General features: G+C 61.1%; 7 protein-coding genes across 7 annotated transcripts; all 7 read right to left on the bottom strand.

The window, feature by feature from the left end:
• Window positions 1-281: 281 nt before the first annotated feature.
• Window positions 282-3,047, bottom strand: LDBPK_350750 (hypothetical protein, conserved; the record flags this gene model as incomplete). Its single annotated transcript, XM_003864615.1, has 1 exon — window positions 282-3,047. One exon carries the CDS (start codon window positions 3,045-3,047, stop codon window positions 282-284), a length of 2,766 nt encoding a protein of 921 aa, XP_003864663.1.
• Window positions 3,048-5,228: 2,181 nt separating this feature from the next.
• Window positions 5,229-7,418, bottom strand: LDBPK_350740 (hypothetical protein, conserved; the record flags this gene model as incomplete). Its single annotated transcript, XM_003864614.1, has 1 exon — window positions 5,229-7,418. The coding sequence occupies one exon, from the start codon at window positions 7,416-7,418 to the stop codon at window positions 5,229-5,231; it is 2,190 nt and encodes a 729-aa protein (XP_003864662.1).
• A 635-nt stretch (window positions 7,419-8,053) lies between these two features.
• LDBPK_350730 (hypothetical protein, conserved) lies at window positions 8,054-9,559 on the bottom strand (the record flags this gene model as incomplete). The annotated part of the gene is made up of 1 exon (XM_003864613.1): window positions 8,054-9,559. One exon carries the CDS (start codon window positions 9,557-9,559, stop codon window positions 8,054-8,056), a length of 1,506 nt encoding a protein of 501 aa, XP_003864661.1.
• Window positions 9,560-12,172: 2,613 nt separating this feature from the next.
• LDBPK_350720 (hypothetical protein, conserved) lies at window positions 12,173-13,768 on the bottom strand (the record flags this gene model as incomplete). The annotated part of the gene is made up of 1 exon (XM_003864612.1): window positions 12,173-13,768. The coding sequence occupies one exon, from the start codon at window positions 13,766-13,768 to the stop codon at window positions 12,173-12,175; it is 1,596 nt and encodes a 531-aa protein (XP_003864660.1).
• A 2,168-nt stretch (window positions 13,769-15,936) lies between these two features.
• LDBPK_350710 (vacuolar ATP synthase subunit d, putative) lies at window positions 15,937-16,767 on the bottom strand (the record flags this gene model as incomplete). Its single annotated transcript, XM_003864611.1, has 1 exon — window positions 15,937-16,767. One exon carries the CDS (start codon window positions 16,765-16,767, stop codon window positions 15,937-15,939), a length of 831 nt encoding a protein of 276 aa, XP_003864659.1.
• A 654-nt stretch (window positions 16,768-17,421) lies between these two features.
• On the bottom strand, window positions 17,422-19,290 carry LDBPK_350700 (hypothetical protein, conserved; the record flags this gene model as incomplete). The annotated part of the gene is made up of 1 exon (XM_003864610.1): window positions 17,422-19,290. One exon carries the CDS (start codon window positions 19,288-19,290, stop codon window positions 17,422-17,424), a length of 1,869 nt encoding a protein of 622 aa, XP_003864658.1.
• A 768-nt stretch (window positions 19,291-20,058) lies between these two features.
• Window positions 20,059-22,950, bottom strand: LDBPK_350690 (hypothetical protein, conserved; the record flags this gene model as incomplete). The annotated part of the gene is made up of 1 exon (XM_003864609.1): window positions 20,059-22,950. One exon carries the CDS (start codon window positions 22,948-22,950, stop codon window positions 20,059-20,061), a length of 2,892 nt encoding a protein of 963 aa, XP_003864657.1.
• Between the last annotated feature and the right edge of the window lie 3,302 nt (window positions 22,951-26,252).

The raw sequence follows: 26,252 nt of genomic DNA, 5'->3' as shown, positions 1-26,252 counted from the left end.
CGTGTGGCGTCGTGCTCTTCGAGAGATCCTTGTGCCGGCGCACAGACACAGAGACACGCATGCAAGAGCAACGGACGCCCACGTGACTCGGCTCGGCTGCATCACGACTTCTCGGGGGCTCGTTCCGTGCTGCTACTCTAGTCTGCCCTGCTGTTCAGATTTTGTTGTTGTTCATGTGTGTCCTCAAGGGGTTTCTGTGAAGGAGAGGTGGAAGAGTGCCCGAAGTACCGCACCCCTCTTTTGCACCTTGCCAGATGAACTCCCCATCATAACGGCGTTGCCTACCTCGAGCTGATGCGTGGAGTTGTCTTGGCGTGCCGTGATGGCTTCGACTTCGCAGTCGGCGTTGGCGGCGGCGCTTCGAATGCAACGGAGGTCCCATCGGCACGGGCCGCTTTCGTCTCCGCCGCCGGCGGTAACGTCTCAGAGGCGCGTCTCTTGCGCGTAGCTGAGGTCTTCTTGCCCGGCCGTCGTTTTCGTGTCGTGGAAGCACACGGCACCCTCTCAGCCTTCTCTGACTCATCGATCCAGAGGAAGCTGTCTTCGTGCGCGCTCGAATCCGCGTGTGACTCATGCGGAGGCAGCGCCGCTGTTGTGGGTATCGGCGACGACGGCTCGACCAACGCGGGCGAAGGATCACTCGCTGCGCCGCCACCGGTGGTCTTCCTCTGCTGACCGTTCCGCCAACGACCACCTTGTCCCCGCGTGCCTCCTCGCGATCGTGACTGATGATGCTCGACGGCGCCAGGGGGGCAGTCGTCTGTCTCGTAGTAGTAGTACACAAACTGCTTGGCGAGGCCGAGCCCCGACGTAGACCCCGACGTCCCACCGCCTCTAGCGTGACCTATCAATGTTGGAGCGGAGAGGGAGCGCGCATGTGTGAAGGAGCTCTGCTCGCGCGTGTACGCGTCGGGGCTTGGGCTTCGGCGAGTGAAGACGTAGACCGGGAGCATTGCCGGTCTGATGCGCACAGCTGGCACGCACGTCGGCATCCCGACAGACACCGCCGGAGAAGATAGACGCTTTAGCGGCCACTGTGATGCCTCTCCGCTCACAGGCCTCGCCGCACTGTGTGTGTTGCTGTTCGCGTACACGTGGATCGGCTCGGCGTCCAGGCAGAGAGTCCGGCGCACATCTGGTGCAGTGCGAGCAACTTCAGTGCCCGCCTTGGGCTCGTTCCCAAACAACGGAGGCAGTAGAGCGTGTGCTCCCTGCTCGCTGGCGGGGCTCTTCTTTTTGCCGTGACTCTGCCGCAGCTCCTCGAGCACTGCTTGCACCACGCTAGCCGCACGTGACGGCGTGGTGGTGAGCGCCAGCGACGCACCGTGACCGGTGGCGAGGGGATCGCCAAGCACAGTTGGGACAGAGATGCGAAAGCGCTCGGCCACGTCGTCAGATGAGCTCTGTGGGGAAGGGGAGCCGCCAAGCTGCGGGGGCACACTGCCGGGTTCCACGACTTCCCGCTTTTTCACCGTCGCGGCGCACGCCAGCCCAGCGGTGGTCGTCGTCGTCGTTTTGTCTTCCAGCTTCAGCGAAGAACTGAACGCGTCGCGTGCGGCGGGACTCGAGGACTGCGGCTGAGGCGTCGCTTGCTGCCGATGGTGGCGGCGAACAAGGCGCCAGAGCCATGCGCGGTCCAGCAGCAGCCGCGCTGCCAGTGGCGAGTGCACCTCATCCGTCACCTCCTCCATATCCTCCGTATCCTTCAGCCACTGACTTAGAGCCGTGACGACAGCCGGGGTCTTTAAGAGGTCCTCGGAAAAACGGCGCTGCTGCCGTTGCTGCATACGGGGCAGCGGAGACGGGCTGCGACTCCCCCTGCGTTGGGAGCAGAGAGGAGGAGGGGAGGAGAGCTGCCCCGCCGACGCGGCTGAGATGTCATAGGCACCCTCCGCTTTGGCACAAGCCGGCGCTACAAATCCGATGCCGCTGTTAGCGATACTCGGCGCGCGTACGAGGTGGTTGCCGGACACCATCCAAGAAAAGGTAGCGCCCATCGGCTCGTTCGCGGGTGATGCGGTGTGTCTGCCGTTCACGTGGCGCTGCTCAAAAAGCTGCGTTGTGTGACGGTGCCACCAACGCATGTACTCCTGAACTACGTGCGGCACTTCGTAGAAACGACGTGTTGCCACGATGCGGTGAGGTACACGCACTTGGTGGGCTGTGAAAGACGACGACGATGACCGAGATGCGGATCCTGCTGTAGATGTGTCGACGCATCGCCACAAGGACTCCGCCGCGAGCTGTTGAACTTGTTCCACCGTCGTTGCAGCACACTCCACTGCTTCCGCGTCGATTGATGTGCCCTTGCAATGCCCCTCCGCGCCACCCCCACCATCGGCGACGCCAGCTTCGTCGAGAACGCCGCTATCTTCGTCGAATGCACACTCGAGGAAGCTTAGCACGTCGCCCTCTCGAAGCACCACGCTGCGGCCCTGCGGCACCCGGTCTGGGCCCACAAAGATTGGATTCTCGCTGTGGTTGATGAGGAGGTAGTACGAGGCCTTGAAGGCAGTCGGCGGAGGCGGGCCAGCGGGACCTGCTACAACATCGCCTCGTGTCGTCGGCTCAACTATTACCACGTCGTCATCGTCCCCAACCTCGCCAACCGTTGTCGCATGCGTCTTGCTCCGTGGCAGGGGTGGGTAGGCTTTGTAGAGCTGCCGGTGCACGGCTGCTGCTTGCACGTACACGACGCGGGCATGAAGCCGCCCGGCACACTCGTGCCGCAGCCTGTAGACGGCTGGAAGGGCCGAGTGACGGCCAAGCGCCACGTGCGCCACCTTCGTGCACCAGTAGTCGCTTTTCCACGGAGACGTTGTGCGCAGCGAGGCTGCAGCGGCGGTCGATTCGTATTGGGCATAAAACGGGGTCAGCAGCGCCGGCGTCGGCAGCCGAGGGAGTCGCACGTCTTCGTTGCATAGGCAAGAGTTGACCACAGCCAGCTGGAAGGCAGCCGGCTCACCGGGGTGGGAGGAGACGGGGCTGCCATGCGACGCGGCAGCTACAGTGGAAGCTGCCTTTCTCGACGCCTTCCTGCGAGGCATGACACAATATCACTGCGTGAAAGAAAAGCGGCCGGAAGGGGCTTCCCTTTTGGCTGCGATCGCGCACGCGAACGCGGAGAACACGGTGAAGTGCGAGTGACGACGCGCCGTCTATGTAACTAGAGTTGACTGTTCTATGTATAGGTGCGCCTGTGCGCGCGAAGCACACGCCACCGGTCAGCTCTCTCTCCGCTCCCCTGCGGATGCGTACACACACACACACACACAATGTGCTTGGAGGAGAAGGACAGATGCCACCAATTCAGAGGGGCACTCGTGTTCTCGACTTGCAGCGGGCTATATGGCCATTTGCGCACACACTTTGTGCTCGATCCCCCTCCCCCTGCTTTCTACGTGCGGTTGCTGCGAGGGGGGGGGTACGAATCGTACGGGGCCTTCGTTGTCTTTCGCCTGCTTGTTACTGGTTCCGTGTTTGACCCGTGTGGGCTGTGATGAGGGGGGTTGCACGGCACGAGCTGGCCAATTGGCAAGGTATGGAGAAAAGGAGAAAGACGGGCGGGGGGGGTACGAGGGAGTGGTTGGGAAACGGAAAGCGACGCAAACTGAAGGAGAGGAGGCGTGAGCTGAGAGGCGATGCATGAGTAAGACAGCGACGTAGTGTGCGAGAAACAGGCGGTGGTGGCCGTGGTGGTGATGGGGTGCCAGCACCCTCAACGGCACCACTCACCCAGCCAAAACATGACCTCGAGATAAACCACGAAAAGGGCAAACCTTCGAACAACTCGCACACGCTCGTTTCCTTGGTTTTCGTGTGTTTCGCTGACTGAGTTCACGACTTGTGTTGCCCCTTGGCGCGGCATTCCTCTTTTCGCGTCGTTTCGCCTCGACCCAGTTTACCGCGGGGAAGCCGGGGAAGAGAACGTGCGCGCCCCGCTGCTGTTGCTGCTGCTGCTCGTGCGTCCTTCAGCGACTCGCTCGCCACTCCCGTAGCACTCGCATACATGTCGTCCATCCACGTCTCGTTCGGCACACTTCTTTTTGCTATGGCGCTACAGCCTCGAACCGCCCTCTCCCCACACAGCCAGCGCTACCGCGAGTTCCAGCCCGCGAGCCTCGGTGCGGCACAGCTGAGTGGAAAGGAGGGGCCACACCCTGAGTTTGATAACGAAGGATCAGTCTTTCCGCTTCAATACCCAAAAGTTCCTGGGGAAGGTGTGTCGGCTGGGTGCATGCTTTTCGTGTGCATCGTATGCACATGATCAGGGCAATCAAGCGGATACACTGCCAGTTGCGTGCACGCGCAACACAGCTGTATTGGCGTGCACTCTAGCAGAAGAAAATGCAGTTCCGTGGGCGTCGTCTTCCCGCGTGGCAAGCTTCCACCCCTGTGAGCACCTCATTGTCTTGCCCCTCTACCGGCCACCCGACGGGCAGCCCTGCCTTCAGAGCTCTTTGAGGGTTCTCGCGGCTGGTGCTGCCCCCTCGGCGCGGAGAGGGCTGCCAGGATCTTCGGCCCGTTAGTGTCTCTGCTGCCTAGTCCGCCCTTCACCCCCGGAAGCTGTGCAAGACGGCGTCTGAATTCGCCTGCTGCCGGACTCGGTGCACCCAACATGCTTGACGGTGGCGGTCTCTGTCGGGGTGGTGACTGGTGAAGCGATGAGCCGAAACACTCGTTCCGTTGAGCTGGCGCATCGTCTGCAGAAAGAGAGGGGAGGAGAGAGTGCAGCGAGCGAGAGGGGCGTGTGTGTGCATTGCAGCTGCCACGCTGTGCGAGCAGAGGACAGGATAGACGCCAGAGGCCATGCAGGCAAGGAGGGGGTGGGTTGCTGGATCATGAGAGCGCACACATCGCGGCCGTGCCCCTGGGCCCTAAGGAGACGGCACGACGCGTTTTCATCGACGGCGGCCACTTGCCCGTCTGCGCAAGGGCCCAGCAGCGCGTGAGAGCGACCTCTGACTTCTCGCGTCACCACCCCGCGGAGACTTCGAAGCGCAAGAGGGCAGAAACACGGATGACGGCTGCTGCTCACCCCTCTTCACCCCTACGACATGCAGTAAATATGAGGTGCGCATTTTCTAGCTGCGCACGTCCGATGGTGTAAGGAGCAGTGCCGTCATCTCGCGAAGGATGCGCACATTGTACGTGATCATCATCGCTCTCATCTTGATCAGCTTCCTTTCACCGCACTGCGCACACCACGACATGTGCACGTGTGAGCACTACCGTGGGGGCTTTGCGTGTGCGTCCATGAGGTTGACAATGTTCATCGGACCGCGGTTCTCCGGCTCGTACAGGCGGTTCAGCCGGTCCTCCTCGAGCATCTCAAACAGCCCAACGCGCCGCTGCTTGCGTCGTTCGACAGCGTCCGCTGTGATCGCCTCCACGTCGATGCCGCGCGCACGCAGTTCTTCCAGTCGCTCCTCTTCCGACATGGCCGCCAGCTGCTCGTAGTCCTTGTCCACTGCATTTTTGAGGCTGCGCTGCCGAAAGACCATGATCTGAAGCACGATGCTCACCAGCACCATCGCGACGATCATCTTTGGCACCCGCGCGTACTTCTTGTCGAGCACTGGTGAGCACTTGGGGCACTTGCACCAAAACCGATAGCGGTCGTGCAGGACGTACTGCCGGTTGTCGAAGGACCACTGCGGGGGCACGTAGCTGATGACGATCTCCTCCCCGGCTTCGATCTCCTTCTCGGCCCGGCAGCAGAAGAGATACACAGGGGCGTCGGCCTCGGTGAGGCCCGGGTAGGCCGCGAGGCGATCCTCGTGGCCAAAGAACGCCACGTGACGTTGTCCTTCTGGCACGCCGTCACAAACCAAAACCTGGCTGGACGAGATGTATCCCACTGCCGCCGGCGGCTGTGCTGCGCGCGCGGGGCATGGGGCGGCCGTGGAGCTCGTGCCGGCGTCGTCGGCAGCCATGACGGTACCCTGTACATCCTCTTCTTCCCCACTCTCTGCCGCGGTTGCCCTTGTTGCCTCATCCAGGTAGTAGTCCGTTTCGCGAAAGACGTGCTCCGGCATAATGTCGTACGTCGCGTTCGGCGCGCAGCTGTGATTCAGGAAGCCAGCCTCGGGAAAATAGGCCATGCCCTTGCGCTCCGAAAAGCTACTCTCAACGAGGAAGCTGTTTAGATCGATAATGGCGGCCATGCGCGCGATGTGGATGGGGTGCAGCTCCAGTGCGCGAAGCACGTCCGCCCCGCCGATCGCATCCATCACGCGCGACGTGCTTGCGGCAGGCCAGTGCTCCAGTAATGAGGAGGGCTGCCCAGTCAGAATCCAGTCGTGCAGGTAGTCGCACGCACGCGCGTCGCCGTCGCGGCAGGCGATGAGGATATCTGTGCACATCTCCTCCAGTCGCTGCAGTTCGCCCTTCACACCGACGTTGCGCGCGGTGCTCTGGACAATCATGATCGTCTCTCCCTTTGCAATGCGCCGCGTCGCGAAGAGGCCTCGCCCGGTCAGCGTGAAGCTGTGCTTTATGACAGCCTCCTGAAGCACGCGACCGTTGTCCTGCGGGAGCTGCCGCTGCAGCGTCGACCGGTGCTGCAGCCCACGGTACGACTGCGGCAGCTTCTCATTCACCGAGCTATCGTCGAAGTCTACCTGCCCCGTCCCGCCCGTCTGGTGGATTTGCCCGTCGCCGTGAACGATGAAGGGACCGATCGGGGTGTTCTTGCGCACCCACGGATGCTCGTGCGGCGGGGGCAGCTGCATCACTTTATCCTTGCGGGCAAATGTGGGGTAATCTGGGTCGGGCACCTCAATCTTCATTTTTGCGTGCCGCTTGATGCGACGAAACGCCGGGCTGTTCGCCTCCGGTTTTTGGGGGAAGGGGATGGCTTGGTTGCGCGCGTGCCGGGCAACGTCGACTTGCCGCTGCACCTCGTCGAGGAACTGCTGAGCCTCGTTTCCTTCCGCTGCGTCGCTCAGCTGACCGCAACCGCCTTCCTGCGTGGCGAGCGACGTTTGCGCGTGGGAGCGCCGATGGCCTGGGAGGATGGCGGCGCCACCCGTCTCAGCAGCAGTGGGTAAGTGGGCGATTACTTGCGCAGAGCCGTCCTCTAAGCGAGGCCGCTGCTCGACGCCCGTCTCCGCCTCTTCGAAGGCTACAAACCCTCTCCGCTTGTAGGGGCGCTCCTGCGTTGTGGCACGCAGCTTGACTTGAGGATAGAGCGATCGATAGGGGGCATCGGCGCCTCTGTGCTGGTCCGTGGCAGAGCCCGAAGGCACCGCCGATGAAGAGGTTGTCGGTGGTGGCGCCGTTGACACACTCACCTCGGCATTTAGGGCTGTTTTTGAAGGCGATTCTCCAGGCGCCGGCGCAGGGGTGCTGTGCTGGCAACGCTGCGCACACAGAGGAAGTGTGCATAGCACGAGCGTCCGTGGTGCGCGGCGCATTAGGAGTGAGAACACTTGTGGGCGCGATGGAAGAAGTTGTGAGTGGGGCCGGCGCTGACGGCTTCCATAGCAGCAAATCTGATTCTCAAGGGTGTTCCTCCCTGTGTGGGGGCGGCAACGATGACACCACAGCACTCCCTCCCTCTTTCGCCAGAGAGGAGGGTTCCGCGCGGAAGGTGAGAGCAAAAGGTGATGGTGGTGGTGGGTGGGAGGGTGCTGCATTGCACGAGAAAGTCACCCGCACATACACGTGCGCGTGCGTGAAAGCGTTCAAACGATCAGGGAGGCAGGCGCGGGGGAGGAGAGGTGGCTGGTCAGGCATACGTCACGAAGATGAGCCTTCGCGAGAGAGCATGCAGGAGCGCCAGGCAAAAAGCTGAGAGGAGCAGCAACAATAAAATGAGGGAAGAAAAGAGGGGTGTCGCTGCACCTGTTGGCATCAGGCACCCACGCACGGCCCTTAAACCACCTCGGCTACCCTGTGGTTGCTTCTTGACTATTTCGTGCACAGACACAGAGAGAGACCCATGACTTCTGTGTGCATGCGAGTGGATGTAATGACTAGCACGGCGCCGACGGCGTTGCCACCTCCCCGCTTGCCCTTTCCCCACTTCATCTGCAGTGTGTCTACACAATCACACCGCGGAGGTAGCGGCGGCAGTGAAGGTTTCTGCAGCTTGGCTGGCCGCGATGGCGGCACTCGCGTACTCGGCCGCCGTGCTCGCGCTGCCAAGGTGGTAGTGAAGGGTGGTGCTCGAGCGACGAGGACCGCCGCCGTAGACACCGCCCCACCATGCCCGGCACCAGCATGGAAAGCCGCGGTGGGCTTGCCACTCGTGCAACCTGGACGGCGTTTGTGGCACTGCCGCGATCGTCGAATCAGCTGGTGCGCGCTTCGCGGACACTGCAGAGGAGGCGTGTGCGAATTGTGCCTGCTGCACGCGAGCGTACGTCTCCTCGCGCGTACGCCGCGGTCGCACATCGGGCTTCGCATGCGCCGCGTCCACGTACAAGACGTGCGGCAAGCCGCTGATCCCCACAGGGATGTAGTACGCCTCATGGCCGACAGCGCACTCGAGCTGGCTGGTGCAGGAGAGCACTGGGTACCCGAGAGAGACGTCAGCCGCCGTCATCAGCGACGCCGCTTCGCCACCTTCAGTTGTCCTTGACAGGCGTTCCCGCTGCCGCGCCTCCAGCCGACGCCAGTGCTCAGCATACGCCGTAGTGTACGCGGTCGCCGAAGCAGAAGGGCCACACCAGAGCAGGTCGCACCACCGCTGCCGCAGCGCCGGTAAGGTGAAGCTCGATACGCCACCATCCTGCGGCGCGGCATTTGAGGAGCATGCCGTGATGGGGAAACCGCGCAGGAGTTCCACGTGACAGCTGTCCACGCCCTGACGCCCCACAGCTGCCGGCGGGCTGGCGGGCCTGCGATGCAGGAGTGGGTTGTTGGTGCAGGCCCAGAAACCAACCTCTTCGATCCAGTGCGTTGTGTTGAGGGTGATGTAGCCGCGAGACGGCCCGCCGGCGGCTTCACTGCTGCCGCTGAGCGACTCACAGTCTGCAACTGTTAGCAGCACCTTTATCTCCAAGGCTTCGACGATACGAGTGGACACGCTGTGTTGGAGCCGGGCTTGCCAACCGCCAGAGCTGTCCCACGCCCTCAGCAGCGGGCTGAGCACGCGGAAGCAGAGCAGGTAGATCACAAAGCACGCAGAGGACCGCAGCGTTTGCGAAAAGCTAAGAGGAGCCGATCGAAAGTTGAGCTCTGTGCAGTGCTGCGACTCCCAGACGGACAGTTGCTGAAGCTTTGCGCGCAGGTCCTTCTCGGTGATGAGGTGGTGTGGGAGACCCAGGAGCAGGGCCCGCATGCGCTGCACATCGCAGAAGAAACGAATTTTTTCCCCATTGGTGTGCCACGCCGAGGTGTCCGGTCGCGCGCCCGCCGACGATGACGGGAGAGAAGACGCAATAGCGACCTGCTGCTCGACGGCTCTCTGCAGCCGGGAATAGGCGCGAATGGCGTCTTGATACGGCAACTTGCACTGCTCTAACCGCTGGTCGGCCGCCAGCTTCGCAGCTCGCTGTGGCACGTAGACACGATAGTAACCACCATATGTTACCCCAAAGCCGGCAAGCATACCAACGGCCCAGAATGAGAGCCGGGGCATGCTGTCCGTTGGCTTTGATGGTGGGAAGGGGTGGGGGGGGGAATAGCTCGGTGTGGCGCTCCTCGGTGGTTCAGTCAGCTGTGCTTGTGCCTGTTGCAGAGGGGTGGAGCAGCGTTCAGGAGGGTGGGGAGTGGTTGCAGATGGTGACTCAAAGCTGAGATGAGTTATGTATAGGAGGGACACACAGAGCGCGGAAGGGCGGCGTGCATCCGCGCGACTGCGACGACTTCGGGCCGTGACTCGGCGAGGCAAAGCACGTGGCAGGCGCCGACAAGAACCAGTCGTTCTTCTTCTTGCGCGTTTTTTTTTTCGTGTGCTTCGTACATGTATGCCCATGGCGTACAACACTCAGAAAGGAAAGATCAGCGAGGCATCAGCGAGCAGGCAGGAGCCGACGAGGCGGAGAAGCAAACGCGAAATGCACAGCAGCGCACACAAGACAAGTAGAAAGACAAAGAGGAGAAGGGGAAGAAGAGGGGGGGGTACAACAACAACGACAGAGAGTATGGACGGGGCACCGACACTACAGATCGCTTTATTGGGTTAATACTGTTTGTCCCTCTCCGTTTCCCTTCGCTGGGCTCTCCTCATTCGCGACAGCATCTACGTGCGTGCTGAGATGGAAAGGAGGAGAGAGAAGGGGGTGGGGTGGGTGGAGAAGGGTTGCGTGCTCCATTCCGATTGTCTCTCTTGGTAGGAAAACAGTCATCGGCAACCACGCAGGTAACTAATAATACGCAGCCACATGTATTCAAAGCTGTGCGCTCTTTAGCGCACGTGTGCGGAATACGTGGCAATGGTTTGTGTGGGGCGTGCACGTGCGCACATCCTTAGAGCTGTGGGCGTCGATGAATGATCATTATCAGAAAGATATCAACGAACGAAACACCCACAAAGAAAAAGCACCGCAGAACAGGAAAACCGACGACAGCTTCAAAACAAATGAAACGGTGCATGTACACGTGGAGATGCGCTGAGGCAAGACGAGCGAGTGGTGTGGGGCAGGGTACGATGAGGGAACGAAGATGGGGGGGGGTAGCATGGTGATCATCATTCGCCGTTGCGCCTTTGTATCGAGCCGCCGCCACTGGCCGTCCTGCCTTCTCCCTCTCTTTCTCATATTAAGGGCATGGCGGCGATGCCACACGCATACACGAAGGGGAATACCGTCACCGTCTGGCTACTCTCCTTTTTTCTTCTGCCCTGTATCGCATAGGAAGTGTATTGAGGGATGGAGCGAATACTAACCGAGAACGATGCACAATCACAGATTTTCACAAGTCTGTGGTGCACTGGAAGAAGCGGCGTGAAGAGCTGCCTCGACCGTGCCCGATGATCTCCGATCAATCAACCGTGCCATCATAACGCCGCTGTTGCCACCATTCGGGACAGGAAGTCCCATCTTCCCTCCTCCAAAAACCCCCGCCCTGAATCAAGGAGAGCGGATGAGGGGGTCAGAAACGAACCACTCGACACGACCACGGACACAATGAGCATCAGCCCGAAAACAAGCACCGAGAAAGCGACGGTGCAGCTTACGAAGGAAGACACCGACGAGGAGATCGTCCATGTATTACCGTTCTTCTTTTGGACGGAGAGCATGCGACGGAAAAAAAAAGGGGAGAGCGTCAGCTGGCGGGATAACAAGAGCAACACGGGAAAAGAGACATTCGACATCGGAGATGTGCTTTTATGCTATCAACGTGCTCCTTTCACCACCACGAGCAAGTGAAAAGATATACGCATCCAATCACAGCTCACCTACCTCTGGTGCGCTACGGCTGTGCCAAGGAGCCGGGCCGCCCAACACCGTTTGGCGTCGTACGGCCAACTGCAGTTCTACTGCATACAGCGTAGTCCAGGCCACGGGCTGCACTCGGCATCAGCGCATCGCCGACACGATCCGTAGTGGGCTGGTCCAAACGTGGCCATGATCGCAAGTCTCTTCCGCACGGCGCCCGCCCAGGCCTGTCCTGCCGGCACCAAGAGCCTGCAGCTGTTACCCTTGGGCAGGCTGTGCAGGCTCTTGGCTTCCCAACAGAGAGTGTGAGTAACTAGGTCCTGCTATCACGCACTGAGGTGGCCGGCGACAAGGGTGGGGATGGGCTTAGCCTAAGGATGACGGGGGAGGTTGGTGACGGTGTGGAGTGTGGGGACGCAGTAGCTCTAAATTCTGAAAGCACGCAGGGACTGCGAGATGCGCGGACGAGCAGAAGTCATGAAGAAAGGAAAAAAAAAATAGAAAAGGACGACAAAAAAAAAGAAGTTCGAACAGACGGTGACACACAGACACTTCTGCTTCGCTCTTTCTACGCACACAAAGCCTCCACGCCGTCCTCGGAGGCTTTGTGTGCTTTTTCAGTTGTTTAGCTTTCCTTCTATTGCACCTTGCCGTTTGTTTCCGCAGCTGCGCAGATATACGTGCACGCGCACATCCTAGCTACGCATCTGGTGACTGAGGAGCATTTGAGTCACGGCCGCACATGTGTCATGTGGGGGCGGGGGAGGGGGGAGGGAAACAACAAAAAATAATGCACGGCGGTGCTCCACCACCATCGAGGACAAATGTGCGACGCCGTTGTCTCAGTGCAACATCTTGTGTGTGTGATAGAGTCCCAGCGCGACTGCGACGACGGGCACAGCACGTGTCAGGATGAAGAAGCCGACCACTGTCCAGGTGGCTGTGTACGGGGCGCCTTTTGACGGGTAGACGTCTTGTGGTCGCCCACTGTTTTGTCGCACTGTCATGACGAGCCCGCGGTGATCGCTGGCGGTGTAGTTTTCGTTGAAGAGAAGGTAGCCGTCCTGCGGCACGCACTCCGCTGATGCTTCATTAGACTGCACCGACGCCTCGCGCGCCTTGTCGTGTGAGCCGTCGTAGATGGAGTGGAGGTAGCGGGCGGAGTAGGAGGTGGTGAGGATGCTGCCGTTCCTCTCCAAGAGAGCGATGTCGATCGGCTCAGCCCCGTTGCAGGCGGTGCGGAATGGGCGTGGCTGCAGATTGCTCAGCAGTATCCAGTCAAGCTTTCCACGCGCGAAGCCGTAGTAGGCTGGGTTGTCTAGCGTAATGGAGGCGAACTTGTCAGACGGGTCGTACAGACAGAGGTGCACATTTGACATGCGATCCTGTTCCGATCTTGTGAAGCCGTAAACGTACTGCCATACCAGTGAGTTGTTGCACAAGAACTGATGCACACGCGAGGCGGCGCCTGCCAGGAAGTGGTACGAGAGAGGGCAGCAGCCGGCCTGCAGGAACTGCATGTTGCGCCCTAACACCTTGCGCTGCAGCCAGCACGCCTCCACCTCGCCGAAGCTGAGCCAGCGGAGTCGATCGGTTGCGTAGCGCCGACTTAAGCGCACAATACCGTGTGCGATGGTGTTTAAGTCCCCGGCAAGGAGGAAGGCTGGATGCCGCGAACGCGCCCCGTTCAACGCTGTTGACACGTGTGCGATACGCTGCATGTCCGCCATGCAGTCCGCGAGCTGCCTCACACGCGCGAGGCCCCCGCAAAACACTTCAAAATGGCAGCAGTAGATGTACAGTGGCGCCATGTGGACCGAGGTGCGGTCTACCGCGTCAATGCGGACACGCAGGGCACTGCGGAACCCTAGGCGCGGCTCTTTGTACCAATCACCCGCCTCGTCCCACACGAAGGGGCTGGTGAGCGGAATCACGGTTGGCTCGCGCAGCGTGGCATGGCGACTGAGGATTGCGTTGCCGTGGAAGTGGTGGTTCTTGGCCGGCTTGCGGGTGCTGCTCCCGCTTCTCCCAGAGTTTGGTGGCGTCTCCGGCTCCAGCGCCGGCTGCGAACGCGGACCGACGGCGTTCACAGGGGCCCGTAGGCTTGAGTCAAGCTCCTGGAATTCGCACGCAAAGTAAAGCTCGGCTTCTAGGGCCTTGGCTATTTCTTTTGGCACATTTGCGTAGTTGGAGCGGCGACAGTTGATGTCGAGCTCCTGCAGCACAATGAAGTCAGCGTGAAGCGCCTTCAAGTCCGCGATAATAGCATCCAGCTTGACGCCGCGCTCGATATTCCACTGCACCACGCGGAACGTGTCACTAAGCTTGGCTCTACTGCCGCAATGCTTATCAGCGGGGCGATAGTCGTAATGCAGTAGGTCCCCCGTCTTCATGACTTTGAGAACCTTTTCATCATTTTTGTTATCGAAGATGGGCATAGTGGTGTGCGACAGCGGCCGAAAAGGGATTAGCGGTGGTGGGAGAGGAGGGCAGGGGCGACAGGAGGCGACAGACTTCGTACGAAATACGCAGCACCACAGAATGCGTGCGGAAGTGGAGAGAAAACAGACGAGCAGTAATAAGAAAAAATGCACACAAGCACACAGCCAGCGATAGGCATGCGATCACCCAGCACACATCAACAACGGCAAAGAGAGAAAAGGCAGGATATATATATATATATATACATATATGTATATATATATATATGTAGACAGTAATATATATGCGCAAGAGGCAGGAAGTAAAAAAAAAAGTGTTAAAGGCAGAACAAACACGCAAGGAAGGGGTGGGTGGTGGGTGGGTGAGGAAGCGCGGTGGAGTCCAATCAGCCAGGCGGAAATCTCCCTTTGCTGTCTTTCCCTTTCAGCCTTCTTGTTTGGTTTGTGTGCGTGACTATGCGAGCCTTCACCTGTTTCTTGAATTCTTTGTTCTGTGTTCGTTTCTTTTGTGATGCGACGGAGAGCGATTAAGCGGGGAGGCTGCGAGAAAGAGGAGCGTAGTGGAGGGGGCTGAAGAGCAGGCAGGAAATGCGGTGAGGGAAGGGGAAAGGTTCAGAGAGAGGGGGTGGTGGTGGTGGTGGCGAGCAGGCCGCGTTGTACGAGATGGCCGGCAACCGGTGCGAACGCGAAGAGTAAAAGAACGCTGAAACGGAGGCTTGGCTGGCCTGTGAAGCAAAACAATAAACAAGCGAGACTGCGGATGATGGATGCAGCAGCGTAGCGGATATATATATATATGTATATACGTTAAAGAGGGTAGAGGAGGAACGCAAGAAAGGGGCGCTGCTGGACAAGCAGAAGAAAAAGGCCACGGATGGACGGAGTCATGTGGGACGCCTCCCCGTCGGTTGGGAGTGAAAAAGATGCACAGCTAGTGCCACACTAGCTGGAAGCCATGATGTGCTATGGTGCCTCGTCACCGTAGCGCACGGTGGTGCACCCTTCGCACTGCCGTCGGGGGCCAGCCGCTTCTCTGGCGTAGCTCCTCCGCGTCCATGTACATGCTCTTGCGTGCACTTTGCGAATGGAATGCAACGACTAGAAGATGTCGATTCCCCCCTTTTCGACATCTTGTGCAATTCTTCTGGTGCTTTCACCGTCGCTAAGTACAGTACCCCATGGGAAGGGAGGGGGGGGAGGGCGGAAGGGAAGCGGGAGGTGAGCTCTGCTTCGAAGTGCTTTGCTTTTCCTTTTCAGCGTGCCCGTTTCGCTGCCACACACAGCGTGCGCTCAACCCCACTCTAACACCGGCCTGCCACAGACCCTACATTGCGTGGTGCGAGGCAGCAGGTAGACACACGTCGGTACAGCAGTGCGCTGACTCGGTTATGTGAATGCACAGCGCCCTGCCTCACACTCTCGACCCAGCCCCCTTACCTCGCTGGCCGCCTCACATCCGCTCCCCCCTCATGCCGGCCACCACCTGGTGCACCCTCCTCGAGTTGGCCCAGGCCCCCCACACCAGTTGGCGGTGTGAAGGCCGGGGGGGGGGTGGGAGACGCCCGAGTCACGTTGGCACTCTGCCTAGTCATAGGGATGGCACAAACGTGTTCGCTGTCGCAGGTAACTCAGACGCAGCGCCATCCAGGACCTCGCCGCCGACATCAGTGGCGGTACATCGCTCTGACCTCCCCACGCCGTAGGCACCTGACCCCATCACCACCAGAGGTGGTGCAGCATTGGCAGGGGATAGAAGGGGGGGGAGGGGGCTGCTCAGCTTTCCCACACACAGAGTGGGGGCATTGGAGCCTGGATACCATGCGCTGAGGTGTGCCACCTCCCCGCCCCCCAGCATCAGGGCTCCGCTTCCGGGAACACATTCGGAAAAAGAGAACAACTCCATCAGACACACCATCCTCCACCCCAATCCAATAATCAGCACCACCAATACACACGCACACACCTGCACTTATACACACTCCAAGAGGGAAAGTTGATCAAACGGCTGGCCAACCACGGAGATGTGCCATAGCCATCAGCTACGCAAAGGTAAGAGGAGGAGGAGGAGGCGAGGCGGGCCCTCTTGTTCTACCGGTTTCACTTCGCCCAGTGACACGTTTTTGCTTCGAACAACTTGTGTGCGCGGCCGTGTTCCCTCTACTGCTTTACACCACCATGTCCGCCTCGGCCACGCCACCGTCGCGCTGGGCAATGAGGAGGTTGCGCTTCCGCGTCCGCTCCGCCTCGATGCCGGCTGTCTCCGCTTGGCGCGCGGTCTGCTGGATCTTTGCCGTGACTTTCTTCTTCTGCACCATTTTAAGGCGGAAGAACTCCTCACGCTCCTGCTCGTCTAGCTCCGACGTGATGTAGCTGAGGGTGTTCTGCACGCGCGGAATCACTACCTTCTCCAGAGCATTCACGCGGCGGTTCGTCACTTTTTGCGCAATGTCGAGCGTAATCCAGCTCGTCTGCAGAGACGCGATCTTGACGAGGAGCGAGAGTGTGTGTCGGAAGGCGGAGTAGGCCTCCTTGATCTGTTCGCCACCCTTACCCAGACCAGCTGTGAGGGAGCCGGTGACGGCCCCCGTGGAGTACGGGTTGCCGTACTTCAGGCGCGATTCCGTCGCAGCATCGCTTTGGCTGTCGACGGCGTCGTCGTTCTGGGTGTGAAAACTCGGCACCTGCACGCCAGCGATGTTCTCCACCTGCAGCTCCATCCGGTAAGTCGGGATCTTGAGCGACTCCTGCACGGCAAGGCTAATATCTCCGGCAATGAACTGTGCCTGCGTGATGGTGAAGTAGGAGCCCTTGATCTGGTTCGCCATTTCCAGCTTCGCTGTGCGCAGCTCACCCATCACCGTCCGGTAGCGCAGCGCCAGGGCATCGGCTTTCTTTTTCAATAAGCTGTGCCCCTTCTGCGCACCTTTCAGACGCGTCTTGAAGGCGATGAGGGACATGCGGCTCGGCAGGGCCGGGTAGCGGCTCGTGCTGGACATTATGAAGGAACGCGCAGCACTAGCGGTGAGACGTTGAGTCGAAAGTCTGGAGAAGGAGACGAGGAGAGAGAGAGTGACCTCCCTTGCAGGACTAGTAACGCAGATGCGCAGGGCAGCTCTTTTGGGGGAGTCGTGCTCGACGACCAAAGAAGAAAAATCCAGGGGAAGAGGATGCGCCGCGACAGGGGCAGGCAGTACACGCGGCCCAGGGCCGAGTTTGGCGAGAAAGAGGGGGGAGAGAGAGAGAGTTTGAAGGCATGAGCAGAGACATCCGAGATTGCATGGACTCTTTTGCTTTCTTGCACACACACACACACACACACACAAACACACGCCACTCCTCCCTGCTCATGCTGACATCATCTCCTTGTGGGAAGGCGCTGTCCTGCAGAAGAGACAACGCCACTGCTTCTTTGGCTTTGTCCTTTCGCGCTTCCTCAGCACAGATGTGTGCGCGTGCGCGTGCGCGACGGTGTCAGAGCGCGGAGAGAGAGAGCACACACACACACGTGAAAGAGGGGGGGGGGATAAGGAAGTCAGGGAGGAATACATCCTCCATCCCCCTATTTGTCTCTTCCCACCGTTTTCGAGCAAAATGGAGAGACACCACCTTGCGCGCCTTGTTGGACACCACCTCCGTCGAACCCCACTTGTTCAGGCGCCGGTGGCGGTCGGGGCCGCGCTGGCGGCGGCAGCGCTGCTACCGTCCCCGATCATCACCTGTGCCTCAGCCCGCTCCTCGTTCGTCCACTCTTCCATAGGTGGAATCATCTGCTCCGTCTTGACGATTTCGTTGCGCAGCGGCTGCGTGATTTCCACGTTGAACTGCCAAACAAGCCGCCGGGCCTCCTTGACGTGGCGGTACGCCTTGCCGTAGCGCTTCATCGTGACATAGACGCGCGCGATTTGATTCAGCGACTCCGCCACGGCCGTCTCTGTCGTGTCGCCGCGCGTGCGACGTACGTTGAGCGCCTTCTCGTGCATCTCCAGGGCCTTGACAAACTGGCTCTGCTGGTGGTAGCACTGACCCAGCGTCGTGTGCACGTCGGCCTGAGCAAGCACGTTGGAGCGGGCGGTCTTGCCGTACATGTTCAGCGCCGCCTCCGCCATTTTCTCGCAGTTGGCGTAGTCCTGCCGCTGCAGGTACAGGAGCGCGAAGTTGCTGTACGAGTACGCCACCGTGGCGTGATTCTCGCCGAGCATCTCGATGCGGGTGTCAAGAGCCTCCTTGAAGCACTTCTCCGCCTTTTCGTAGTGCTGAAAGTCAAGGTAGAAGAGCCCCAGGTCATCCAAAACGTCCGTCATGTATGTGCGCTGCAGCGGCTCAATCGTGGCGTTCTGCTTAAAGGCATCCACAGCAAGGAGGAAGTATGCCTCCGCGTGTGGCTCCCGCCGCATCGCGTAGGCATCCCCGATCTTCTGGTATAGGTACGCCAACTGCGGATCATGCTTGTCCGCACTCTTGCGAATCCGGATGGCGTCGCGGAACATGCCGACGGCTTGGTCGATATCGAGCCTTCGGGCCAGTAACGATCCATAGAAAGTGTTCGCCTCCGCCAGCTGGAGGCTGTTCGGACCAAACCCGTTCTTGATGATCTCAACGCCGCGCCGGAACGTTTTTTCAGCGTTGACGACGTCGTTGCATAGCTCCTGGCAGCGGCCGAGTTTCATCAGCTCCTGCCCAAACAGCGGCGCGTCCTTGCCGAGCGCCACGGCGTACGTGCGCGTACTCTCCTCGTAGAGCCGTAAGGCGTCGCGGAACTGCTTCTTGGCGGCGAGCAGTCCTGCCTTGCTGCTCGTCGCCTGCGCCGTCGCCGGGTGATCCCGCCCGAGTGTCTCGATGCAGATCTCCAAGCATTCGTTGATGCACATCTCCGCGCCGACGGCGTCGTCGAGTGACTTCTTGAGTTCACAGAGCTTGTTGAGCGTCTGCGCAATCATTGGGCGGAACTTGACGTGGCGGCTGTACAGGAAGCGGCGTATCTCAAGCGCCTCCTCGAGGAAGGCGACAGCTTGGTGCTCCTGGCGGCGGAACAGGAAGAGCGCCGCGCAGTCGGCTAGAGCGTGAGCTGCCGACGAGAGCGGGTGCTTGTTCGGCTCCGCCGGCGGTGTCTTATCGTCTGGCAGCCACGAGTTGTTGCCGTAGTTGTAGCACTGATCCCGAAAGATACGAATGCTATCCTTGAAGGCCTTTTCCGCCTCATCAAGGAACTTGAGGTGCGTGTAGCAGAACGCGAGCAGCTCCAGCGACTCCGCGTACTCGAGTGACTTGTCCCCCTCCACTTGCTCGTAGATGGCGGCCGCCTCTGTGAAGGCGTTCTCGGCGGCGCCATACTCCTTCATGTCGATAAAAACACGGCCGATGTTGTGCAGCGTCGTTGCGCACTTCTTGTGGATTGGCCCGTACTTCTCGCGGCGCATTGCCAGCGCCCTATCGTACAGGCTGATGGCGTCGCCGTAGTTCTTCGTCTGATGCGCAGCCCTGGCGAGGTTGTTGCACTCCTCGCCAAACTCGAACGTCATTGGTGCACGCCCGGCAGCCTCACGGTAGCCCTTCGGTGAGTACTGGCGAGGGCCGAGAAAGCGGCGCTGAGTGGCCACTGCCGAGGTGCTGCAGGTGCGCAAGCCGCTGTTGTCGCGGACACGCAGAACAGCGGTGTGCGTGTGGCGGTTGTACCACGTCGCACCGAGGCGAGCCGTCCACAGTGACGAGCACGCAGCGGAACGAGCTGCGACGGACGGGACGCGTGGAGGCATAAGGGGTGGAGGACAAGAAACGCACCGACAAGACGCTCTCTCACGAACTGAAGTCGCTCATCATGGGTGGGGATTGCCAATGCTTGTGCGGATGCGGGAGGAAGCGCGACGGGGTGTGGAGTGACTAAAAGGTGACATTTTTTTTCAGGAGGGGAAGGAAAAAGGAGAGGGGCGCAGCCAAGTGTGCACTGCATTTCTCTCTTGCTTCCCTCTCTCTGTGTCTGTGTGCTGTGAGCACCATCGATAGAAGCGACTTTCCGACGAAGTGCGAGCGATGGGGCAGGGAGGGGGAGGAGGATAGACAGCGCTTCTCCGCGCGCGCGTGGTGGCGAACGACCCTCTTCGTTCCATGGTTTTATTTTTCTTTGTTTACGTAGCTGTCACATTCATGTAGTCTAAAAAGTCGAACGCTCACACGCGCGCATGTGCCTGTGTATGTGTGCTTATGTGCGAATGGACGTCTCCACGGCATCCGTCCTCTGCACGATGCCCCCTCTGCCTTCATCAAGTGCCCCCCTCGGCGTCTGCGCGTTCCTACGGTGCGTCGTTGACGAACATGAGTTCTACGGCACGCAGCTCAGGGTCACGTAGCTTCAACGCTGGCCGCACCGCAGCGGATCGAGCGGCGACACTTCTGGTGTGCTTCGGCACAGCACCGCCTGCCGTGATCTCACCAGACGACGAGGCGGGCCGTCCCATCACCGCCGCAATAAGCTGGGCGCCCGTGGCTCGCTTTTTTGTGTGTCGCTGCGCTGCAGCAGTCCACGGATGCGCACCACTTGCCGCTCGTGCCGCGTCGTCCTCACAAAAGGAGGTTTCTGACTGCAGCAGCGATCCCAAGAGATCCAGCACGTACTGCACGTTTTGACTGTGGTAGCTGCCGTCGTCCAGGGAATCCTCCAGCTCCACTGCGTCCTTGTCGTCCGCCGCATTCGCTCTATCCCCGGCCGATAAGCGGAGGCTGCGGCGAATCGCGCGCTGCAACGCCAGCGGCGTCTCCGGGACAGGCCCCATCTCCTTCGCCGTTACCGCGTCAACGTTGCGGTAGCGCTTGAGAAAGACGTGCACGTACGCCTGCAGCTCCTCCGCCATGGCGAGCGAGAGGGCCGGCGCCATGGAGAGCGGGCTCGGTGTCGACCCTGTCGGCGATACCACCGGGGATGCTTCTCCGTGCGCGGACTTCTTCGTCTTGCGAGGTGCAGTGGCCATGGCTGCGCCGGTGGTGGTGTCTCCTGCGATGGTGCCTGGCTTGGTGGCGCACTCCTGCTCGACAACATCGGAATCGGACGACGCCGCGGCGTGGGGGGTGCGGAACGGGCCCCAGCGCGGCAGCGCCTTGCAAAGCTCGACTTCAGCCACGTCAACCGCCTCGTCGGAAGCGGTGCTGACTTCGTCGCCGGTGCTGTCGCTGCGGCTGGGCGTGGCTGCCGTTGCTGCCTGGGGCTGGAGGTGCTGCTGCACGCTTCGAAGCAACGAGCCGCGGCGAGTGGCGTTTCTCGAAGATGAGCAGCTTGCCGTGGGGCTGGTGGAGCGCATGCGAATCGGAGAGTTGCCGGTCCCACCTAGCGCACCACTACCGCCGACGCTCACTAGAAGACTCGCGTTGAGGGGGAGTTGGGCGGTGCTCTGCCCCGTGATCTCCGACATCGGGCTAGCCGCGTACCACACGCCGCCTACCGCCAGTGACTTAATGGATCCCGACTTCTCAGTCGGCATCACGGCATTGACGAGCAGCTTGCCGTCCCGTGCAGAGGACGTGGCGCCGCCGAGTCCCACCGCGGGACCGGCAGTGGGCGAAGTGAGACCTGAGGCCGTGGGGGACGGCGAAGGAACGCGAGAAGGCGAAAAGGTGGCGTACAAGGCAGGACCGCCGTACTGCACGGATGGCCGACGAAGCGGGGTGCTGCCGATGGTTGCAGCGTTGGGAGGGGACGCGGAGGGGGACGGAGGCGCCGCTGCTGCAGCAGCTGGAGTGGACGTCAGTGCCGCCGCCGTCAGCGACCGCGAGGGCGCCGCTTCGTCGGCCTCTGCAAGATCCATCTCCAACGCTCGCGCTGCAGGTGGCACCTCAGCCCCTGATCTGCGCGGCTTCTTGTCCACGTCAAGAGGCGGCACTGGGGACGGCGACTCGTAGAGAAGCGACGCCGAGGACGGCGGCGGCGGTGTCGCGCCTATGTGGGCCAGCAGCGCCTTGCGAGTTGTGTACTCGTCGTTTTGCAGCACGAGCCGCTGATAGTTCTCCTCGCTAATGAGAGGGAAGAGTGGGTCAAGGAGGAGGAGCCGCGTGGCTGCGTCGAGAGGAGTGGCCTTGGGACGCTGATTCGCTGCGGGAGCTGATGAAGGTGCTGCCGCTTGCATCTGCCCGGTACGAACCGCGGCAGGCTGTTGCTGCTCTTGCCGCACGAGCTCCAGCCGCACCCGCTCGGCGAGCGTGTTGGGGGATTGAAGGCTACACATCGCCACCGTCACGGCTGTACGCCGCTGCTGGCGAGCAGCAGCCGCTGGGGCAGCGGGCGGAGCGCCAGACGCGAATGCACTAGAGTCCAAGGTGGGGCGGGCCGAGGTGGGGCCCGGAGTAACGCCCACTCGCACGGGGGAGCCTGGTGGCGCTGGACGAGAAACGAAGACAGAGTTGCCAGGCTTCTGGCGAATAGAAGAGGCGAGAAGGGGAGTGGTGCCGCTGCCAGCCAACCGCCCACGTGGCTGCGTTACGTCGGCTGCCGGCGACTGCTTAGGCGGCGCTGACTCGTCGCTGCCCGTGGCGCCGCGTAGGTCGACGCTATACACACGCTGTCGTGGTCGCTTTCCCGCAGATGAGAACGCCGGCGACACCGGAGCCGTCTCGCCTACCTGCGGATCGAAGTGCATCGTCAGCACCGACGACGCGGAGCCTTCCAGAGCGTTTGCGTCGCTTCCATCTTTCGGGCTCGGCATCGAGGGGGCTGCAGCAGCGGCGCTGTTTTCTCTCGTCACCGCGGACGCCGCCGGCGGTGCGGCAGATTGCATCAGGGCGCGCAACATCTCTTCGCGCACCCACGTCAGCCTCGTGAGTTCCTCGTTGCCCGCGTAATATGGCCCGTTGCTGACGCCAAATGTGGTTTTTAGCCCCGGCGCACCGGTGCTGCCGCGAGGGCTCGGCGTTGAAAACGTCCGCGGCGACGGCTTCGCAAAAAGCTTCAGAGACGGCGAGCGCCGCTGACCCATGATGTCCACCGGCACGGACGCGCCGCCAGGCAGCTGCTCGAGCAGGGGACGTGCACTACCGCCGCTGAGGCGACCGCCACCCCTCATCATTGTGTTGGTGGAGGCCTCTGAAATGCGCGACGGCGTCGGGGAGGCGGAGCCAGCCGCGGTACCGGGGTTCGACGCGCGTCCGCCACTCACGCTCCCCCCGTTCTCGCCTGCTGGCATCGCCATTGTCTCCATGAGCGACCTTTGCCGGTCTTCATCCTCCTGTCGGCGGCGCTGAAGGCGAGTTCCGCTTCGCTTCACGGTGGAGCCAAATCGAGAGCCAGAACCACCAGACGCTACCGAGACGGCGCTGCCAGCACCCACTGACGCGGCCTTGGTGCTGCGCCACCTCGGCGTGGGTGTTTCGGCGTTCCGTAGCCGGAGCACCGTCTCCTGGGCACGACGCAGCTGCGTGTCGTTTATCGAGCTTCGCGCGGCGCTCGCTTGCCAGGCCGCGCTTGCCGCGCCGCCGCTTATGCTAATACCGGAGGGCGTGCAAGCAAAGCCAGAGTATGTCGTCGCTGCCGCCGTTGCCCGGTACAGGAGATTTTCGTCCCCGGGCTTGATGATGCTGCGCGCCCACTCCTCCGAGACGACAGGACCACGAGGGAGGGGGGTGGCGGTGCCCGCAGACACCGCGCTGCCGGCGTTCGTTGGCGTCTTGACAGCCGCCGGCCCGGCCGTGCGCGCTGTGTTCAGCGCCGTCGAGGGTGCACTCTCCGCGTCCAACGTAGGCGCTGCGCTGCAGCTGCTCTGCGGCTGAGGATATAAAACAGACGAGTCGCGCGTTGCGGCGGCCGTGCTGTCAGCCGTGGCGATGCAGCTGACAGAGGGCCGCCGTGATGTGGCGGTGCTCGGTGGCCGACTCGTGGCCGTCCCGGCACTTGCACGACGCATCACTTTCTTCTTGCCCATAACACTCAAGGACTGACCTCTTGACTCGAGGGAAGCCTGTGCCACAGATGATGAAGTTCCCGGCGCCGCTGTGGAGTCCGTTGACGGATCTGCGGCGCTCTTCGACTGCCCGTTCGGCTTCGAGGCGACGGCCAGGAGTGCGCTAGCATACTGGCGCGCAGCCGGTGCCTCTCTGGGGTCGGCCTCGGCAGCAGCGGCCTCAGAGGCCGCCGTTGACGGGGTCGCTGCTGCAGCTGGCGCGCTGCTCGTGGCCTTGATAGCATGGGAGGACGAGGAGGATAGACGACGCGGTCCGCTTGCTGGAAAGCTGCATCTGGGCTGAAGTTTTGCTGCCCAAGAGCCAACCGAAGCCGGTGACACAACAGTGCGATTAATGTCGACGTCAGTGTGGTGGGTGACACGCTTGGCTGTTGGGAGCGACGGAGGGCCCGTCGAAAGGGTAGGCAAACTCGTCTTGGGGCTGCCGTTCTGGGCTGCGGGTGAGGCCCCGGGTGGGTCTACGGCAGCGGATGGGGCGGTGACACTCGGGGTGTGGATGCCAAAACGTGCTCGGCGAACAGCACCGGCTGTCGTCGTGGTGGAGCTGCTGCCCAGAGGTGGTGCATTCTGCACCGCCGCTGCAGCGGCAGGATTAGGCGGGGACGGCACCGATTCACGAGCGGCAGGCGGCGGTGGTGTTGTGTGATTCGCCGGGATGACAGCGACCGCTCGAGGTCGTCCAGAGGCCGCCTTGGCGGTGGCTACCGGTACTTTCGTGCGGACGTGGGGTGCATGGGCATCGCCGCTGCTGGTCACCGCGGCCGCTTGCTGCGCGCTGAAGGAGGTGTAGTTGATAGAGTTACGCGATTTGATGCCGCTTCTCTTCAGAGGCTGCGCGACGCCCGTCGCCGTGGATGGCAGTGATGCCGCGCTCCCTCCCTGTTCACTGTCATTTGTGCTGCCGCCCAGTAGTCCTGAGGTGCGCCGGCGAGGGGGATGCGTCGCCGTGCTAGACACCTTTGCCGCTGAACTCAGCTTCTTTGCTGGCATTTTGCCCCGCGCCCCCTTCCCACGCCCTTCAAGAAAGAATCGAGTGAGCCCACGAGCTGCTGAACGTGACAACCGGTGTAGGGGGGAGGGGAGGAAGACAGAGATATACGCGGTATAGGCTTGCTTCCTCCGCCTGGGCGAGTGACTCACTCGGGAATAGGCACGGCGGCGGTGCTCTTGTGTATCTGCGTGCGGGTGGGAAGGGGAAGGAATCAAAGCCACGCCCACCGGCAGACACGCGGAGCACAACACCAAACGATGAGAGCAGAGAGAAAAAACAAGAACACCAGATACCGTGATCTATGGAAGAGGGCCGCCACCACCACCACCAAAACCGCACACGCACACACGCACAGGGGCTAAAAAGCAGACAAACGACTTGATGGGAGCGCTGAGTCACCACCCCAAACCAACGACGAGGCCAATGAAACTGCCGCGGTATACGCGCAGGGAGCGCCACAGACACGTACTCAGCGGACGTGCACTCGCCGCCAGCGCTGTGAAGCTCCAGTTGTCCCTTTTTCTTGTGTCGATATCGCCCGTCCTTTCTCGGTTTGCCTTTGCTCCGTGTTGCTGCCCACCGCGCTGTGCGGTGCAAACGTGCACCTGCAGCCGGTGTGTGGAGGAGGATACGGCGATGGTGACGCGGTAACGGAGCCCGCTGTAGGCAGTCTAATGACTCCGTTCTGGCAATCACCGGTGCCTCCGAGAGAGTACCTGAAGAGAGAGAAGGGAGGGGGGGGGGCGAATGGACCAAACAACAACACATTTGTATTTGATGCGTGTATGAGTCAGGGGCGTGGGGCGGGAAGGGGGGGTGGAGAGAGAGGGAAGCAGACCAGCCCGTGAAGGCGCTTACTCTCGTGATCTCAACACCCACCCTCTTTCGTGTTGTCTGGCGTGGCCCGCAGACCTGCACTCATTGGGTACGCTGGACTGAAGGGCAATGAAGCAGGAGTTCTTCCTCGGCAAGAGGGGTGGGGTGGGGGAGCGGTCTTGTATGCGTTGTCGTTGTTTGTCGGTTGTGAGCCGAGGAGCGCACCCGCCGTGCAGCCAAACGCGCCTTCTTAATGTGCATTACGCGATTAGATGTTAAACATACACGAGAGAGACAGAGAGGGAGGGCACTTGCCATTCTTCGAGTCCGCACCGAGCCCATTCCAGCTCTCCAACACCACCAAAAAAGGCGAAGCAGCACGGACACAAATTCATACACCCAAACCGGAGGGGGAAAAACAAAGCAAGGGAGACACAGCGATGGCGCTGGACGTGAAAACGCCGCGGGATGGTCTGGTGGAGGCACGCGTTCCACAACATGCACTTCCTGAACCCGACCCCTTCCTCCCTCTCTGCACGCAGGCCTGTTTGCGCGCACTACCCTTTCCTGCTTGCTTGCTGGTGCGCTAGTAGGGAGAGCGAGGGAGGCGCGAAGCCGTGAGGGAGCACGTCCGTCGGCGAAGCGCTGTCGCCAACAAGCACGAAGAGCAGCACTGGATGCGTTGATGCACCAATACGTGCGTCACTTTACCCTCTTTTCGCTTGTGGAGGAGGCA

This window comes from Leishmania donovani, chromosome 35, assembly GCF_000227135.1.
Source record: "Leishmania donovani BPK282A1 complete genome, chromosome 35".
NCBI classification, from domain to species: Eukaryota; Euglenozoa; class Kinetoplastea; order Trypanosomatida; family Trypanosomatidae; genus Leishmania; species Leishmania donovani.
The sequence above is the reverse complement of the archived record's forward strand: the minus strand, read 5'-3'. Positions and strand labels throughout refer to the sequence as shown.